The 17227-nt window shown below is 43.5% G+C and overlaps 1 protein-coding gene across 1 annotated transcript in view; it reads right to left on the bottom strand.

Moving 5' to 3' along the window:
* Ift88 (intraflagellar transport 88) overlaps positions 1–17227 on the bottom strand; it is a 109082-nt gene that overhangs the window by 49365 nt on the left and 42490 nt on the right. Inside the window, exons 14-17 of the mRNA XM_036198509.1 lie at positions 9344–9443; positions 5523–5609; positions 3790–3976; positions 1058–1166 (exon numbers count right to left, since the gene is read on the bottom strand). Coding sequence (XP_036054402.1) covers positions 1058–1166; positions 3790–3976; positions 5523–5609; positions 9344–9443 — 483 coding nt within the window. The remainder of the gene's footprint in view (positions 1–1057; positions 1167–3789; positions 3977–5522; positions 5610–9343; positions 9444–17227) is intronic.

The following is a 17227-nucleotide window of genomic DNA, read 5'->3' as shown; positions in this document are numbered from 1 at the left end:
TATTCAAAGTCTCAAATTCATCAACTAAGACTGACAGTCACTAACTAGGCACCCGCAGAGTCATGATGTTTAGTTTCAGGAAAAAATGGATAAAATTATACCTCCTGGGGTGCAGCGTAATGGTAGAGCATTTACCCAGCAAGAGCAAGGCCCCATGTTCCACCTTCAGCACTGCTTGAAACACAATAATAAATAAACACAAAGAATAAAAGGAATAACTATAATGCTGTCAGCTCTAAAAATTTATGAAAAAAATTAAAATATACCTATCCGAAGTAGATTGGGCAGCACTTAGTTTAATACTATGCCTCACCTTTCTCTAACTATATTTACATGAAACATATCAAGGTAACAGTATATGAAAACCTAAACATTAGCTCTTCTCAATGGTGTGGTCAAAGTTCATCAAAATGAGAGAAGTCAAGTACTTTCCAATCAGTGAGAGGCATTAAAACATCCACACATCTGCTTTTCTAACCCTGAGAGGAAACAAAGGGACCTCAGTGTCACAGAAACTGACATGGCAGCAATACCTTATAGTGCTGCATGCAGAGATCCAAACACAGGATCTAATCACGCACACACAGCACACACCAGCATGAGAGCTGATGAACGAGGCCACACAGCACTGAAAACTTCTGAGGATAACAGTTTCAGAGAGCTAGCTTCACCATATCTACACACCAGCTAAATTAATTCATTACCTAAACTCAACAGTGCTAATTAGTCACAATTTTCAATACCTTACATGAACTTTCTAAACAAAATCAGAATTAGTACAATGATCTAAAGTATCTAATTAACTTTCACTCAAGATTATGTGTATTCAAAATGTCCTCAATCCTTCAATTAGTTTTTTTAAAATAAAAATTAACAACTCTTTTAAACTAATTCTTCTTAGGATGCAAATGATCTTTTACCAATTGAACTATTTTCAGCAGGCTAATCTGTTATATTATCCTCAGTAATTGTCTCCATGGTTAATATTACTTAATAATTAATATTCAATTTCCAATTGAGGGGATTAATAATGTTCTTAAGTTTTTAGGTGAGATACACATTTGCTATCTGGCAAAGAACTTGAGCGCTGTTCCGGAGGATTGCATGCAGTTTCAGGAAGGAGTCCAAGGCTTCATCCAGTCGGTTTAGCTTCTTATAGGTGAGGCCTTGAGAAGAAAGCGCATCACAGGCATCAGTGTACTTAAGACAACGGATAACTATGTAAATCTATGCAAAATCATCCAGATAGAACATGAAAATAAACTGAGCAGTTTTAAACAACAGGGGCTGGGATTTCTCCAAGCAGACATTAGACAGCTCCAGTGATTTTTAAAGAGTGTGTGTGTGTGTGTGTGTGTGTGTAGGGGTGGGGAGGGTGGGGGGAAGAGGGGGGGAGGACATCAAGGACAGCAGACAGAAACCAACAAATGGACTCCAAGGATAGAACAAACACTTCAGATATGGGTCCAGCTGTAAACTTTAACAGACACTGAAGTGGGTGGAGATGAGGGGTAGATGTGATGAGCTGTGCTGGGACTGCTTGACTGTGCATGAGAAGGACAAGGTAGCTCCTTACTTCATTACAAGACATTCAAGGACAGGAGTGGAAGGGAGCTAGTTAGGAAGAGGAAAGGGGTCAGCAGGAGTGTGGACACAAGAGGGCAATGGGCAGAGGAGGTAAATATGATAAAAATACATTATGTTCGTGCAAATGTCACAAAGAAACCCACTATTATGTATGATTAATACTTGCTAATAAAATGTTTTAAAAATTCAAAATTTACTTTTAAATTACAGAGGAAAAATAAAGCAAAAAAAAAAAAAAGTCTGGAAAGTATCTAAAATGTATAAAGTAAAAAGGCTCTAAGTAGGCGATTAAGCTACCAGAGGAAGGCCTGTGCCCTTCTCTTCCCTATGCCATCAGACCTTTCCAGAGCTTAAATGTCACACCCTCAGTCCCTTCCTGCCATTTCTCAGTGACGTGCCTCAACCTCCTACCTCTTCCCTAGTCCCACACCTCATCTGGAGGGTTGGCAGTAGTGAGTCTTTCTCCTTTTGTTAGGCAGACAACTGACTGACAGGCCAGTCTTAACGAAACAGACCAGGCCAGACTGGCTGCTTATGTAAAGCACAGTTCATCATTCTTACTAACGAACACAGATCCTATTAATCTTTTCCTTGTTCTGTGATATGTACATGTATGTGTGCATGCACATGTGTACACATACATCTTGAGGCCAGAGATCCATGCTGGGTATCTTCCTCAAGTACTCTCTACCTTATCTTTTTGAGGCAGGATCTCCTACTGAACCTGGAACTCACCAATTCATCTAGACTAGTCGGCTAGACAATCCCCAGGTCATCTGCCTTTCTTTGCCTACCAAGTGATGGGATTACAGGCATGTGTTGCCTTGTCTGGCTTTTTAAGTGAGTGCTGCGGATCAGAACTCAGGTTCTCTTGCTTGTGTGGCAAGGACTTTACCAACAGCCATGTCCTCAGCCCCCCAACTCAGCTTTTATCTGCAACTTGCTAAACACCAGGAAATAGTCTAAGAGCATCAGACATCCAAGGAAAGGGAAACAATGAGAAAAAGACAAGACAAGAAATCCAAAAATACAAACAAAATTCACAATCAAACAACACAAGCAAAGAGAAGCATATTTTAAAAGAAACATCAATAACCAAAGAAACCAGCCCCAGTATTACAGACATATATGTGCTTTGCAACACCTTGGAAGCAACAATGCCCATATCAGGCAACCTGTGAGGATAGGAAGGGAATGAGATGGTGTTGAACCTTCATGTTTTATAATAGTACAAATAATACAACCAAAATCTGAGGGGCTGGAGAGACGGCTCTGTGGTCAGGAGCACTGGCTGCTCTTTCGGATGACCGAGGTTTGGTTCCTAGTACCCACATGGTGGCCACACTACCTGTAACTCCAGTTCCAAGGGATCTGACACCCTGTTCTGGTCTCTGTGTGTTCCAGCCACATAAGGGTTGCACAGATAGGCTTGCAGGCAAAACACCCACACACATAAAATAAAAATAGGAAAAATATAAAAAATTTCTGAAGCATATTTGGCAAAATATTAAAATGTGTCAAACTGTGACACTAAACACTCTCTAAGTACTTTTTGTATATTTGACACTTTTCATAATTAAAAAGGAAAATCAGTGTTTTTTTTTTCTTTCCTATTTGGGAAACATTTAAAAATATCATCTCATGTCATCAAAAACTTAAGGACACAGTCAGTCTTATAATACAGATATTAGAAAAGTCTTTTGGAGAGCAATATAACAATGCTGATCCAAATTTTACATAGCATGGATTTTGAATCATTAACTCCACTAAGAATAATTGGTTATTTATTATTTTTTAAAAAGATTTATTTATTTATTATGTATAGTGTTCTGCCTGCATGTATGCCTGCACACCAGAAGAGGGTGCCAGATCTCATTACAGGTAGTTGTGAGCTGCCATGTGGTTGCTGGGAATTGAACTCAAGAACAGCCAGTGCTCTTAACCACTGAGCCATCTCTTTAGCCCGCCCCCCCCCCCCTTTTTTTTTAGGTTTTTTGAGACAGGGTTTTCCTGTGCAGCTTTTGGTGCCTGTCCTGGAACTCACTCTGTAGACCAGGCTGGCCTTGAATTTACAAAGATCTGCCTGTCTCTGCCTCCCAAGTGCTGAGATTAAAGGCATGCACCACCACTGCCCAGTAATCTGTCATTTTTTTTTAAAAGATGTCAACAATTCCTTAATGTAATTTGCCGTATTGAACTTACCAATGTTATAAAGTGCTTCAGTACAAGAAGAATCATTTCTTAGGGCCTCTTTATAGAATTCAGCTGCCTTCTCATAATCACCATTTGCAAAAACCGTGTTCCCTTTATTAGTGAGAGCTGATGGGTTGTATCTATCCGAGTTCACAGCTAAGTCTGCATAGCTGCTGGCCTGGGCAAATTCATTTTCCTACAGTATGAAAGATACATAAACTTCAAGTCTAAATTTCAAGTCTCTTCAGATTGTTCTGAGATTACAGAAACGATAAACAGACTTCCTGAGATTATACACGAAGATGAACAGAGACAAATAGTTTACATTTCTTGGTTTTGACAGGCTGTTTGTGGCCTTCAAGCTCAAGCAGCCAAGTTCCTATGGCTGGCTTCTCTCGGCTCCTGCTTTGATAACGAGAGTATTTGTAGGTGGGCGGTTCCACATTCACCGCCCAGGCCCCGTGTCCTCATTTGCTGTGCGCAGCCGCCTTCCCACCTGAAGCACGGAAATAGCTGGAGGCCTCAGCCGTCCCCTGCTCTGCACCTGGCTGCGGCACCCACGGGGCGTTGGCACTGCTGCCCGTGTACTGCCTTCTCTTCCTCCCCCAGCCAAAAGCTTGGTCAGGCCCTCGCCATCGTTCACACGAGACCCGTGGATCCCTTTATTTCATCGGGACATAGCCTTCTGTGCCAGGCCAGCTCAGTGAGACTGAGAGCCCCTCTAAAATGCCCAACTCAGTGGCAAACATTGCAGGGTACTTTTCTTCCCTCAACAGAAGGCCTGTGTCCATCAGCAGCCACGCTCTGCTTCTCTTCTCTCAGTCTCTGGAGACCTGTATTCTACTTTTCATTTCCCTTCCTAGTCTGGACAATGGATATTAAGCAGGACCTTTGTGTCTGGCTTCCTGCACTTGGTGGCTTGTAAGGTCTTGTACCATGTGTCAGTGGTCTGTGCTTTTAATGGCTGACTAACGCCCACATATGGACACCCCACAGGTTTATCCCTGTGTCACTGACACATATCTCTGCTGCTTTCATTCACTTTTGGTTGGTATGAATAACGCTGCTGTGAGCAGAGTCTATGTGCGAGTCTTTGTGTGGACTCTGAACTACAGCTTCTATAGAAACTGGTCCCAAGAAGTGGGGAGCAGCTGTGAAGAGCTAGGACGTACACCACTGTCTTCTGGACAACAAACAGAACTTAGGGAAGCTGTGAGGCTGCGGGGGACTGCGGAGGAGAGAACTCAGTGGAACCTGCAGAGGTGGGAAGGAGCTGCTCCCGGCGGCTGAGGAGAGGGCAAATCAAGTTTGGAGTTGGAAGGCAACTGGCATAAGTGGCGCCCACCTACTTCCAGGAGTCCCAGTGATTGGCACCCAGTAGGCACTCAATGAATGCTTGTACAGATGGTACTCTGCAACCCTGTCTAAGTCACTTCCCCTGAGACACCACTTTCTTCATCACTAACACGATGGTTGAAAGGGCTGGCTCGGCACGGTCTGGCAGCTGTCAGTCCGTAATTCTCTGGTGTTGTCCTCCCTCACCTCTTAGAGACAGCTTCTTACTCACGTCTGCAAACTCAGGCCCTGGCGGCACTTGTCACAGTCGGTCCTCAGTGTGCGGCATTCCGCTCACACTGTGCACCAGGCTTCTCTGGAGGCCTTTCCTTAGTTTCGTGCTTAGGTAGAAATTTGGCAATCAAAAATATCACATCAACAACTCAGTGTAACAAAGCAAAACCTACCAGATAGTACAGGAAGGAGAGGTTGGTAGCGGCCGCACTTTTCACTCTGCTGTCCTTCTTTTCAAACATTTTCAAGGTGTCCACAGCCTAGAAACAGAATGTCTGAAATGACTACCACTGCCACACAGCGGTATCCAAAAGGCGCGGTTGGGGAAGGGTCTATGTGGAGCGGGAGACAGAGGGTACAGGACAGAGCAGCCGTAAGTTCAAGACGACAGTTGGCAGGATGAGAATTTCATTCAAGAAAAGAAATCATCGAACAGAAAAAGACAAGACCGACAACAAGAAATAACAACTGAATTCAGGAGCATAGAGAGGGATTTAAAAGTCAATTGGATAGAGCTGAAGAGGGACTGAAGCCCCGGCAAGGGTTGCTGTGAATACCGAGCCTCGTGAGTCAGAGGAGAGTTCCCTCTTCACCCCGCATCACGCTGGGATGAGGACCTCCAAACTTTCCCCTAACTCAGTCCAACTTCTTGACAGAATGTTCTAGAGCTTCTGGTTACAGCTATTTTAGACTAATCTATGGGCCATTTTCCAACGGAGAACAACCCAAAAAGTTATATAAACACCATAACAACTTGGAAGGCACTGGAGAGCTACTGAGGTAACCAGAACTTGAAGACCAAGATCCCACAAGAGGTTCTGAATAAAGTACAGAAAAAGGATGAATATATTTTAAGAAAAATGTTCTTTAACGAGGACACAAGACAGAGGCAAGCACAGGAAAAGGGCTTTTATAAATGTAACTGGGATGCTCAGAGGAGGAGGAAAGTGAATGGCCAAACAGTTCGAAATCAATAATAGAAAACAATTCTGGGATTGTTACCAAAATATTACCATAAGTAGGTAAAAATAATTCCATCTTCAAGTCCTGAGACATGGAAGTACATGTTTAGCCACCTGTCAAGTCTGATAGAATGCTATCTAAACAGTCTACAACAGTTAGACACCTTACATGAACAGTGCATGGTTATCCAACCTAGAAATTACTTTGATACGAGAAGGAAAAGGTGAAAAGGGATAGTGGGGTTTATTTTCTTCCTTTTTAAAAAAATACATTTATGCTTGACATCTTGGTGTCTCTGCTTTATAGCATCCCTTGTGTCCAAGCAAAAACCCTGCCTGCTTTTATGACCACCATCAGCTAAACTGACTGCAACTGACCAGGGTCTGGACCACACAAGGCTGGAGTCCAAGGTCACACCAGCAAGCACTGTGATCAGGTTTGGTTAGAATGAGAGTTTTTAAAATACTGGATTCCAAGGCTACCACCGGTGTCACCCAGAGGCACAGTGCCGATCTAGAATGTATAGAGGTCTTGGTGTGATGTCTCACATCAGAAAACAAGCAAACACACCATCTCACAATGCTGGCTCCCAAATCAGCATGCTAGTACTCTTCTAAAGGGTTTTCAGTGACCTTGAAAACTGCTGGTCATTTCTAGGATAGTAACACTAGAAAAGAAACATCCTAACACCACACCTTGCCTTTTCAAGCTGAGGAAGGAGGATCCACAGTGAGTTCGAGGCCAGAGTGGGCTTCACAGCAAAACTCTGTCTCAAAACACAAAGCAGGGTTGGGGATTTAGCTCAGTGGTAGAGCACTTGCCTAGCAAGCACAAGGCCCTGGGTTCGATCCTCAGCTCCAGGGAGAAAAAAAACAAAGAAAACAAAACAACAACAAAAAAAACAAAGCAACCACACACACACACACACCAAACAAACAAACAACCCTCCCTCCTCAAACCAAACCAAATCAACAACAAAAAACAAGCAAGCAAGCAAGCAAACAAACAAGGAGAAAAAAAAAAAAAAAAAAACAGATCTGGGCTAATTTTAACAGAAGAAGTTAAGGGTGCTTTTTTAAAATTTTAATCTTACTTTTTAAAAAATGTGTATTAGTGTTTGCCTGCATGTATGTCTTTACCACTTATGTGCCTGGTACCTGTGGAGGCCAGAAGAGGGCATTAAATCCCATGGTGCTGAAGTTACAGATGGTTGTGAGCTGCCACATGGGTACTGGGAACCAATCCCAGGCCCTTTGGAGAACAGTCAGTCTCTTAACTGCTGAGCCAGCTCTCCAGCACCAAGAGTGCTTAGTTTTGGATGGACAATTCTAAAACATGAACTATGGGAATACACTATTAACCTGTTCTTAAAAAACAAACAAACAAAAACTTAAAATGTCAAGATAAAAGAGATAAATAAAATTTTTTTCTACTGTGTCATCTAGAACAGTATACTTCATATTCATAAATTATTTTTCAGGTCCCAAGATCACTTCAGCAAGGCAACAGAGACCAGTTTGTGTCACATCATATGATTCTACTGCAACGTGTGTGTGTGTGTGTGTGTGTGTGTGTGTGTGTGTGTGTGTGTTTTGCAGTGGCTGTTTGTTTGATTCAGGGTCTCATGGCACTCAGTTGACCTCAGACTTACCAATAGCTGAGGATGACCTTGAACTTCTGATCCTCCTGTCTCCACCTCCCCAGTGCTGGGATTACAGGCATGAGCCACTGAGGCTGACAGTGACATTAAAAAAAGACTTATTTTGATTATTTTTCTAATTATGTGTATGTGTATCCTTGTGTGATTATGCACGTCTGAGTGCAGGTGGCCTAGGAGTCCAGAGGAGAGTCAGGTCCCCAGGAGCTGGATTTACGGGCTGCTGTGAGCCTCCAGATGTGGGTGCTGGGAACCGAACTCAGAACTTCTGCAGAAGTATGTGCTCTTAACCTCTGAGCTGTCTCTCCAGCCCCTTGGTGTGACAATAAAATGACAGGGCAGATGTGAGGACTCTCTGGAAGTCTTTAGTGCTTTGTAAACACTAAGAGACTTGAGGATGGCAAATGGATCCACACAATTCGCCACTTCCTGGTACTGCAGCCCGTCAACCGTTTAACTACTACATGAACACAGCATTGCTTCACTCTGTTCTCATGCTCTGAGTGAAGGGTGTTCTCCCCAGTCTCTGCAGTTACTCCTTCCCCTGTCTTCCAGACAAGAGGAGGGTCCTTCAGTCAGGAAGAAAAGAGAAAGCACAGGCGTGGGCAGTGTGGAAAAGATGCTGTGGCTTCCCCTGAGCCCTGCTGTCTGGGTCAAATGGAGTTTTGAGTTGCAGGTACATAGACAACCCATCATCAGCTTATGAACTAGGAAACCGTGGCCATTCTGCCTGTTCTCTTTTGGTATCCCTCCTCCTCCTCTTCCTCCTCCTCCTCTTCCTCCTCCTCCTCCTTCTTTCCTCCTCTTCCTCCTCCTCCTTCTTTCCTCCTCCTCCTCCTCCTCCTCCTCCTCCTCCTCCTTTCCTTCTCCTCCTTCTCCTCCTCCTCCTTGTAACTCTGTGATCCTCACTTCTGTCTCAGCTCTGCTCTACTTGAACGAGCACCGAAAGGAACAAAACACTCCACCCCACCCCTAGACAAGATAGCAGCCTGCCAGTGAGGGATGCCAGGGTTCCAAGCGAGTGTCTATCATAGGGAAATACTCGAAACAGCCTCCAGGAAAGCTGCTCAGAGAGGACAAGACAAGACCATCATACTGCTATTTGGGCTCCCTGCACACACCAGCTTCTACATGCCTTAGCTCTCTGCAGAGCAGTCTGGGAATTTCAAGGCCTCAACCAGCACAAGGTTTGGTAATTTAAGAATATGGAAAGTATTTACATTTTAAGAAACAGAACCAACATATTAAAAACCTGTCAGAGTTTATGGGTAGGGGTAGAGCTGAGGGGTAGAGCACTTCAATAACATTCTAGAAAGGAGTTTCCCTGTATTCACTGCTTGGACCAACTAACCTGAGAAATGCCGCTGCACTTACTTGGTTGAAGTCCTTTTGTCTCAAGTATGTAATTGCTTTGTTAATCTCCAGATCATTGGCCAACTCCACGTACTGAGAAGCCTTCACCACTTCCACACACCTACGAGAAGGGTGAGACAAAGGGGGACTTGCTTTCATTTCACTATTCATGTTGTTGACCCCCCTCCTCTGTGTGTGTGTGTGTGTCTGTCTGTCTGTCTGTCTGTCTGCACAATGTATGCACATAACTTTTGGGTGTACACATGTACATGTGTGTGCGTGCACATATAGAGACTGGAGGTCAAGGTCAGCTGCCATCCTCCATCATTCTCCACCATGACCTTGGCAACTCTTGCAAGAGAAAGCGTTTAATTGGGGCCTGGTTTACAGCTTCAGAGACTTAGTCCATTGTCATCATGGCAGGCTGATTGGCAGCAGGCACAGCAGGCATGGTGCTGAAGAAGTAGTTTGTAGTTAGAGTTTTCCTGCCTGGCCCACAGTCAGGACAAATCTCTCTCATCCGCCAGGCCCAGAGACGCTCAGAACCAACCAAGTAAACACACAGAAACTTACATTGTTTACAAACTGTATGGCCGTGGCAGGCTTCTTGTTATCTACTTCTTCTATCTTAAATTAACCCATTTCCATTAATCTATACTTTGCCACGTGGCTTGTGGCTTATTGGTGTCTTTACATGTTGCTTGTCATGGCGGCGGCTGGCACTGTCTCTCTCCCAGCCTTCCACCTCCCAGAATTCTCTTCTCTCTTGTCCCACCTATACTTCCTGCCTGGCCACTGGCCAAACAGCATTTTAATTATACAAAGCAATATCCACAGCAGTAGTTGAGAGCTAAATCCTGTTCCGCAGGCAGAAAGAGAGAGCCTGGGCCTGGCATGGGCTTTTGAAACCTCAAAGCCCACCCCTAGTGATACACTTCCTCTAATAAGGACACATTTTTCCTATTCTTTCTAATAGTGCTACTCCATGGTGACTAAACATTCAAGTATATGAGCCAATGAGGGCCATTCTTATTCAAACAAAAACACTTGTCAATTTTAAAAAAGAATTAGTTGGGCAGTGATGGTACACACCTTTAATCTCAGCACTCAGGAAGCATAGCCAGGTGGATCTCTGAGTTCGAGGCCAGCCTGGTCTACAGAGTGAGATCCAGGACAGGCACCAAAACTACACAGAGAAACCCTGTTTCAAAAAACCAAAAAAATAAAATAAAGCAAAATAATATTTGTCATTAAGGGTATGGTTCAGTGGCCTAGACCATAATTCAAAACAAGGAATCCCTTTCTTCAATTGAACCTTTTCCTGAAAGCCCCATATATAAAAGAGTCTGTCTGCCTGAAACAGGGACAGAGGACTTGAGGTCCTTTCTGCACTATACCCCATCTGGAGACATGGCTCATGAAATTTGAGTTCCAAAAGAATAATCTGAAACCCAGGTATACACAAATATTTATTAAATGTCTACTACATGTCAGACATTATGTTTTGGTATGGGGCTACAAGAGTGAATACAATACTGTCCCTCCCTGTGAGGAAAGAATAGTAAAGCAAGCTCTGTACAAAGGAACTCCACAGATACTGCAGCTCGGTTTGGAGGACAAACAGGTATGAATGACTTGAGAAAAGAAAAGGTATCCTAGGATGAATAAACAACACATCTAAAGATGGAGAGGACCAGCAAGCTGGATCTACTGAAGAGACTCAATTACTATATGGGGCAGAAAGCACTCAAGAAGTGGAAAGAGAGATGGCCTGAAAAGCAGGCAGAAGCCATAGACTTCAGAGTCTCTGGAGAGCGAGACAAGAAAGCTCACTGTACTCTCAAAGTCCCAGACAAGGATTGAGGACAGTAAGACGTTGAGTGTTGGTGCAAATTCTACACTCAGAAAAATTACTCTACCGTCAGATGATAGGTAGACAGGATGAATGCGTTCTGAACTAAGAGGTTTGAACCTACACAGCAGGTAGAAAGAGGATACAGGAGGTCATTCTGAGAGAAAAGGAAGCAGAATTCATGGGCAGCCGCTGTGATAAAGGCCATGGAACTAAGTTTAGATTTCTGGCTTAGACAGTTGGTTAGTTAGTGGTATCATTGCCTCAGATGGGTAATTCAGGATGGGACACGTAAACACACGTTAATACAAGTTAAAAGAGAAGATATGCTTGGGACTACAAAGTCTGAACTACACAGAACACCGAGAAGACAGGCTGGCAGCTGAACAAGTGAGCCTGCAATACAGCACTGAGTTTTAGACAAAAGTTTTGGGATTTGACAGATAGAATAGGGCAGTAAGAGGCAGAAATGCTGAGCTGAGAACTTCTCTACTCACATGTCCAACACAGACTGTCAAGAGGCTTTTACACCAAGCAAGTTTCTGTTTCTCTTAGCACAAAAACTAGCTGTCTTACATTTAACTCAATTCTGCGACTGACGTAATGGGTACAAAGCTGTCTGACATTTCAGACTCTGTGGTGAGGTGTGTCCAGGTTGACACTGCACCCTGAATGCAGCAGCAGGGAGGAGGCTCTCTCAAGCTCCCCAGGTCCCATGACTTGCTGTCACAGCACACAGAATTGGACCAGTTCGTCACAAAGAACAGTAGGAAGGACGCAGTAAAGAATGTGATGACAGCTCAGTAAGATGGCCCAGTGGTTAAAGCTCTTGCTGCACGAGCCTGACAAGTTGAGTCTGACTTCCAGACCCAACCTAAAGGAAGGAGAATGGACTTCGCAAAGTGGTCCTCCAACTTCTCTATGCACACCATGACACCCACATCCACACACAGTAGACAGAGATGGTGGGATGGAAAGGGTCCTCAGCAAACTGGAGGAGTCTGGGGTCTCCCACTTTAAGATCTAAGTATTTTGAGCAATATCTGTGGCGAAGGGCTGCAGACGTCTGGGACACTGAGACTCCTCTTCCTTCTCCTTAGACTTTCCCTTCACTCCACGTTCATCTGTACTAATTTTTCAGTTCTCAACCCAGATATCAATACAAGATTTCGGTGGCCCAGTTTATAAATTAGGCACTCTTACTAAGCACGAGCAGAGTGCCCTAGAAAGTGTTACTTTATGTCAGGGCAATAATCACTTAGATTGCTTTGTTATTGTTAATACAATTATTTGTCAACTTAGTTCAACTATAAACTTCTTGAATGAAAAATAACTGGGAAAATTCTGACTTATCACTAGTTTCAATAAACAAGTATCTGTTTTTGTTGTGGCTGTTGGCTTTCTAGGCATGACTCTAAATCATGAATGGCAAAGAAGACTGATTAAACTCTCCCTGGAAAATAATTTATAGCAATTCCTCGTTAGAATAAAAGTTTTCAGAATGAGGACACCTGACAGAAATCTCACAAAGTGTAAGAGGCTGGAGACAATCAGTCATGGTTTGTCAATCACTATCACCAAAGAAGCTGTCAGTGGAACAGTTGTACTGTCCCCTTGAGTGAGCATTATGTTTTTCCCCCTGTGTGGTTTTCCAGCATGTGACGGGCAATTCCATTAGTGTGATATATGTATGGAACTTTAAAAGCAGACCCTAGCGCCAGGAAATGACCTGATTCTTTACTATCTGCTTGACTTAAACCAGTCACAGCTGGCTTCAAAGGAGGTACTTTTGTCTTGACCACTCTATAAATCCCAGATTTCTCACTCAAACCATGTGGTTTTGCCACCACCTCAGACCATGCTTCTCTCAGAAAGCACACCATCCCAGGAAATGGTACTCTGTGCAATCCTGGAAGATCTGTCGGTCTCTCTTGGTCTTACAGGATACTGGACCCAGTTCTCTTGTACTGGGGTCAGGCTGTTTGGGATACATATACATACAGTCAAATGGTGTAGGTGAGGGTGTCAAAACCAGCAGTTTCTCAACAGTGTTGGGAACACTAGCACTTTACATGCAAAAGAATGAGGTTGAGTCCAACCTTGACTTAATTCAGTTACAAAAGTTAACTTAAAAGTGATCAAAGACCTAACTGTAAGACCTAAAACCACATAACTCTTGGGAAAAACCACAAGGCAAAAGTCTTAAGTCAGGGCTGGTGAGACGGCTTTGCAGGTAAAGGCATGTGCTGCCAAGCCTCCCAACCTGAGTTCCATCCCTGGAATCCACGTGGTGGGAAGAGAAAACTGACTCCCACAAGTCTGACATCCACGAGCACACTGTGGCATGCTCATGCCTCTCCCTTCAAATAAATATGAAAAACCCAAGACATTCGGCTGGCAATTATATCTTGGATATGCCACCAGAAGCGTAGTCGATGAAAGAAAACACAGATAAGTTAGAGCTTGTGTAAAAGAGCAATCCATAAAATGTGAGCAACTATTGGTGAATCACAGCTGGTATTCATATCTAGATCCAGAGAATCCTAAAACTCAACAACAACATGACAACCCAATTCCAAAATAGCAGGACTTGAAGAGACAGGTCTCTAAAGAAGACATACAATGTCTGATAGGCTCATAAAAATATGCTGAACAATACAAGCCATTAGTAATTATCTCACAATGACAACGAGGTAAAATGCCTCCCACCTATTAGGATGGCATACTGTTGAAACAAGACCAAACCATCTACATCACCCCTTCTCCTCACCACTGAAATGGATGCCCTTCCAGGACAAAGAAGCTCAGCGGGGTGTGGTGGTAGAGGCAGAAGGACTGCAGGTTGAGGCCAGCCTAGGATACACAGGAAAACTGTCTCAAAAACCAACAGACAGACCAGGGAGATGATGGCTCAGTGGGTAAAGTGCTTGCCACCAAAACATGAGTTCAAATCCCTAGAAGCCAGATGGACAGTGTGAGCATCTGTGACTCCAGCACTGCTCTGAGAAGATCAGAGGATGACACAAGAGAGGACCAGCTAACCTGACAAACACAGTGGGGAGGAAAACAAGAGAGACTGTCTCACACAGGTTCAGAAGGTGAGGTCCAACACCCAAGGTTGTCTCCTGACTCCCGCAGTACACACAAACGCATACACACACATATCTCCCACAAGCAAAGCATAAAGGTCAACGAGAAAAGTGAAACGGTGCTTATCTGTAGATGGCATAAGTGTAGATATTCAAACAGCATTTAGAGATAGCTTCTCAAGTTAATAAACTAATTGTCGGGGGCTGGACAGATAGCTCAGGGGTTAAGAGAATATACTACTTTTTCAGAGGACCTGAGTTCTATTCCCAGCACACATATTGGGCAGCTCACAGCCCTTAACTCTTGCTCCAGGGAATTCTGGCTCCATGGGCACCAGCACCAGCATGTGCACATACCAACATATACATACACATACTTCTTAAAAACAGTGAAAAAGAGCCAGGCAGTGGTGGCGCACACCTTTAATCCCAGCACTTGGAGGCAGAGCCAGGCAGATCTCTGTGAGTTTGAGGCCAGCTTGGGCTACAGAATGAGATCCAGGACAGGTACCAAAACTACACAGAGAAACCCTGTCTTGAAAAAAAACAAAAAACAAAAAACAAAAAAAAAGGTAGGATAACTTGTTAAGGTCAATGGGTAAAAGAAAAATACATTAAAAATTGTATGACTAGGGTTGGGGATTTAGCTCAGTGGTAGAGTGCTTGCCTAGCAAACGCAAGGCCCTGGGTTCAATCTTCAGCTCAAAAAATATATATATATGACTATGTATCAGCAAAACAAGTAAAAAGATCAATTTAAAAACTGAGATATTTACAACAAAAATAATACCAAATGGGACAAATGAAACAAATGATATACTGGACTTAAAACTGAAATGTGTCACTGAAAGAAATTTAAATAAATGGAGGCAAACATCACGCTCATGGGTCAGAATGCTCATAATACAAGGTGTTGCCTCTCCCTCTCCTCATCTGCTGACTGCAGCGGCATTCTAAGCACACCCCTCCCAGGTCAAGAGTGAGAAGAAAACCCACAGAGTGGGAAAAGATAGTTGTCAAGCACCTCCTTGATACAGGACTAAAACAAAAAATATGTAAAGGACTCCTGAAACCAAATAATAATAAACAAAAACCATAATACTGCCCTGAGCAGGATGGTGTGCTCCTGTAATCCATGGATGCAGAAGGAGGCAGGAGGACTCAAAGTTCCAGGGTAGCCTGGGCTACATAGTGGGTTCAAGACCAGCCTGAACCAATGGGGACCCAAAGGAAAAAAAAAAAAAAGAAAAACTCCAAGGGCTGGTGATGGCTCATTTAACCTGCATACGGTACTGGGCTCCATTCCCAGTACCAGCCAATAAATAATTATAAAAGTGAAATTTAGCAAAAGAACTGATCAAATAAAATGACCTCTTGGCAAATGAGAAAGCCTTAGAAAAGATGCTTGATTTCACTAGGAAATTACAAATTACAGTGCCAATGAGATACTACTCCACATCGACTGGAAAAGACAATACTCAAGACACCACCACCAAACTCTGGCAAGGATGCAGAGCAACACTGCTGGGAGAATTCAGAGTGGTACAGATGCTCTGGAAGACAGGGGTGGAGTCTGACAAAGTGACCTGGCTGTTCCATTCCTTGGTATTTACTCAAGAGTTGAAAACTTATGTTCAAACAGAAACCCACCCATGGATGCTTTTAACAGTGTTATTCACAGCTGCCAAAATTTAGCAGCAACCAAGGTGTGCTTGAATGGTCAACGAGTAGATACTTGTAAAATGAAACATTGCTAGGAATTAAAATGTAGCGAACCTCAAAAATAAGTGGAAGAAACTTATAGACATGCTACTATATGTCAAAGCTGCGTAATATATGAATTCAACACTATGACAGTCAGGGAAAGAAAAAATTGTGGAAGCAAAATACAGCTGCAGGTGGTCAAGGTTGTGAGCTGATGGAGGGATGAGCAGGGGAGATGCTCTGGTGATACATTAAAGACACATGTGTCATGTTTCATAGCGCAAAGGGAAGCCTGAACCACGGGCCGGGGAATCGGGCTCACCGGCACAGCACAGCACGGATGTGGCTGGTAAGGAGTCTTCATCGCGCACCGGAATCGCAAAGACTGTAGCCTGGGAAGAACTCTTTTCCAAACTGTGCTGTGTTTAAATCGGCCTGCACTAAATCTCCTGGCTTCAGATTCCCGAAGCTTGATCCAGCCTGACCAAGTTGAGCTAAACCTAAGTTTACCTCATAAAGATCACTTCCCTGCCAGCAGGATCCCCGTGCACAGTCCCACATCTGCATAGTTCAGATTTCAATGGGCTAAAACATCTCATAGCGAAACTGGTAACCACTTAAGACACAACCCCATGGCTACCACTGAAAACCTTTAAGTGGAAATGAGCTCCAGAAAGCTGGTGTGAACGACAGAAAGTGGTCTTTGGACCTCAAAACTGCTTCCCTTAACTGAATAATTTTAAACATACAAACACAGAACTGCCCAAGAAGCTAAATTAAATGGAAGACTTGATTGGCATCTTTCTTAGGAATGTCAGCTTAAAATGATATATAAACAGAACAGATATCAAACAGCTTAATTTAAATGTTATATTTAATTTCAAGTCTTCAAAGTTCTCCAAACACTGAACAGCTGTCATGTCTCGAAAAGACTGTGGCTTAATCATAGCAGTTAGTGAAGTGCAGGAAAGGAAAAGGCAGAAGGCCTAACAATGACTGTCATGAGGAATGTTTCCCCGCATACACATGACTCAGAGTCCCTGTTTGCAGCCTTCCTTCACTCTCCCCCACCCCTCAGCCCTGGGTAATTCCCTCTTGCCCTTTCCCCTCATTCCATTTCTTTATCACATTAAGTGTACAGATAATGTCGTCGGATACCCTTTCACATGTGAAACTAGGAACCTTTTCTTCCTGTAGCCACTTGTAGGATGCAGACGTGGTCTACTGTTCTGAGCAGGAATACAGGTTAGGAAAAGGGTT

The sequence above is a fragment of the Onychomys torridus genome, chromosome 9, assembly GCF_903995425.1.
Source record: "Onychomys torridus chromosome 9, mOncTor1.1, whole genome shotgun sequence".
NCBI classification, from domain to species: domain Eukaryota; kingdom Metazoa; phylum Chordata; class Mammalia; order Rodentia; family Cricetidae; genus Onychomys; species Onychomys torridus.
This window is presented reverse-complemented; position numbering and strand designations above follow the sequence as displayed.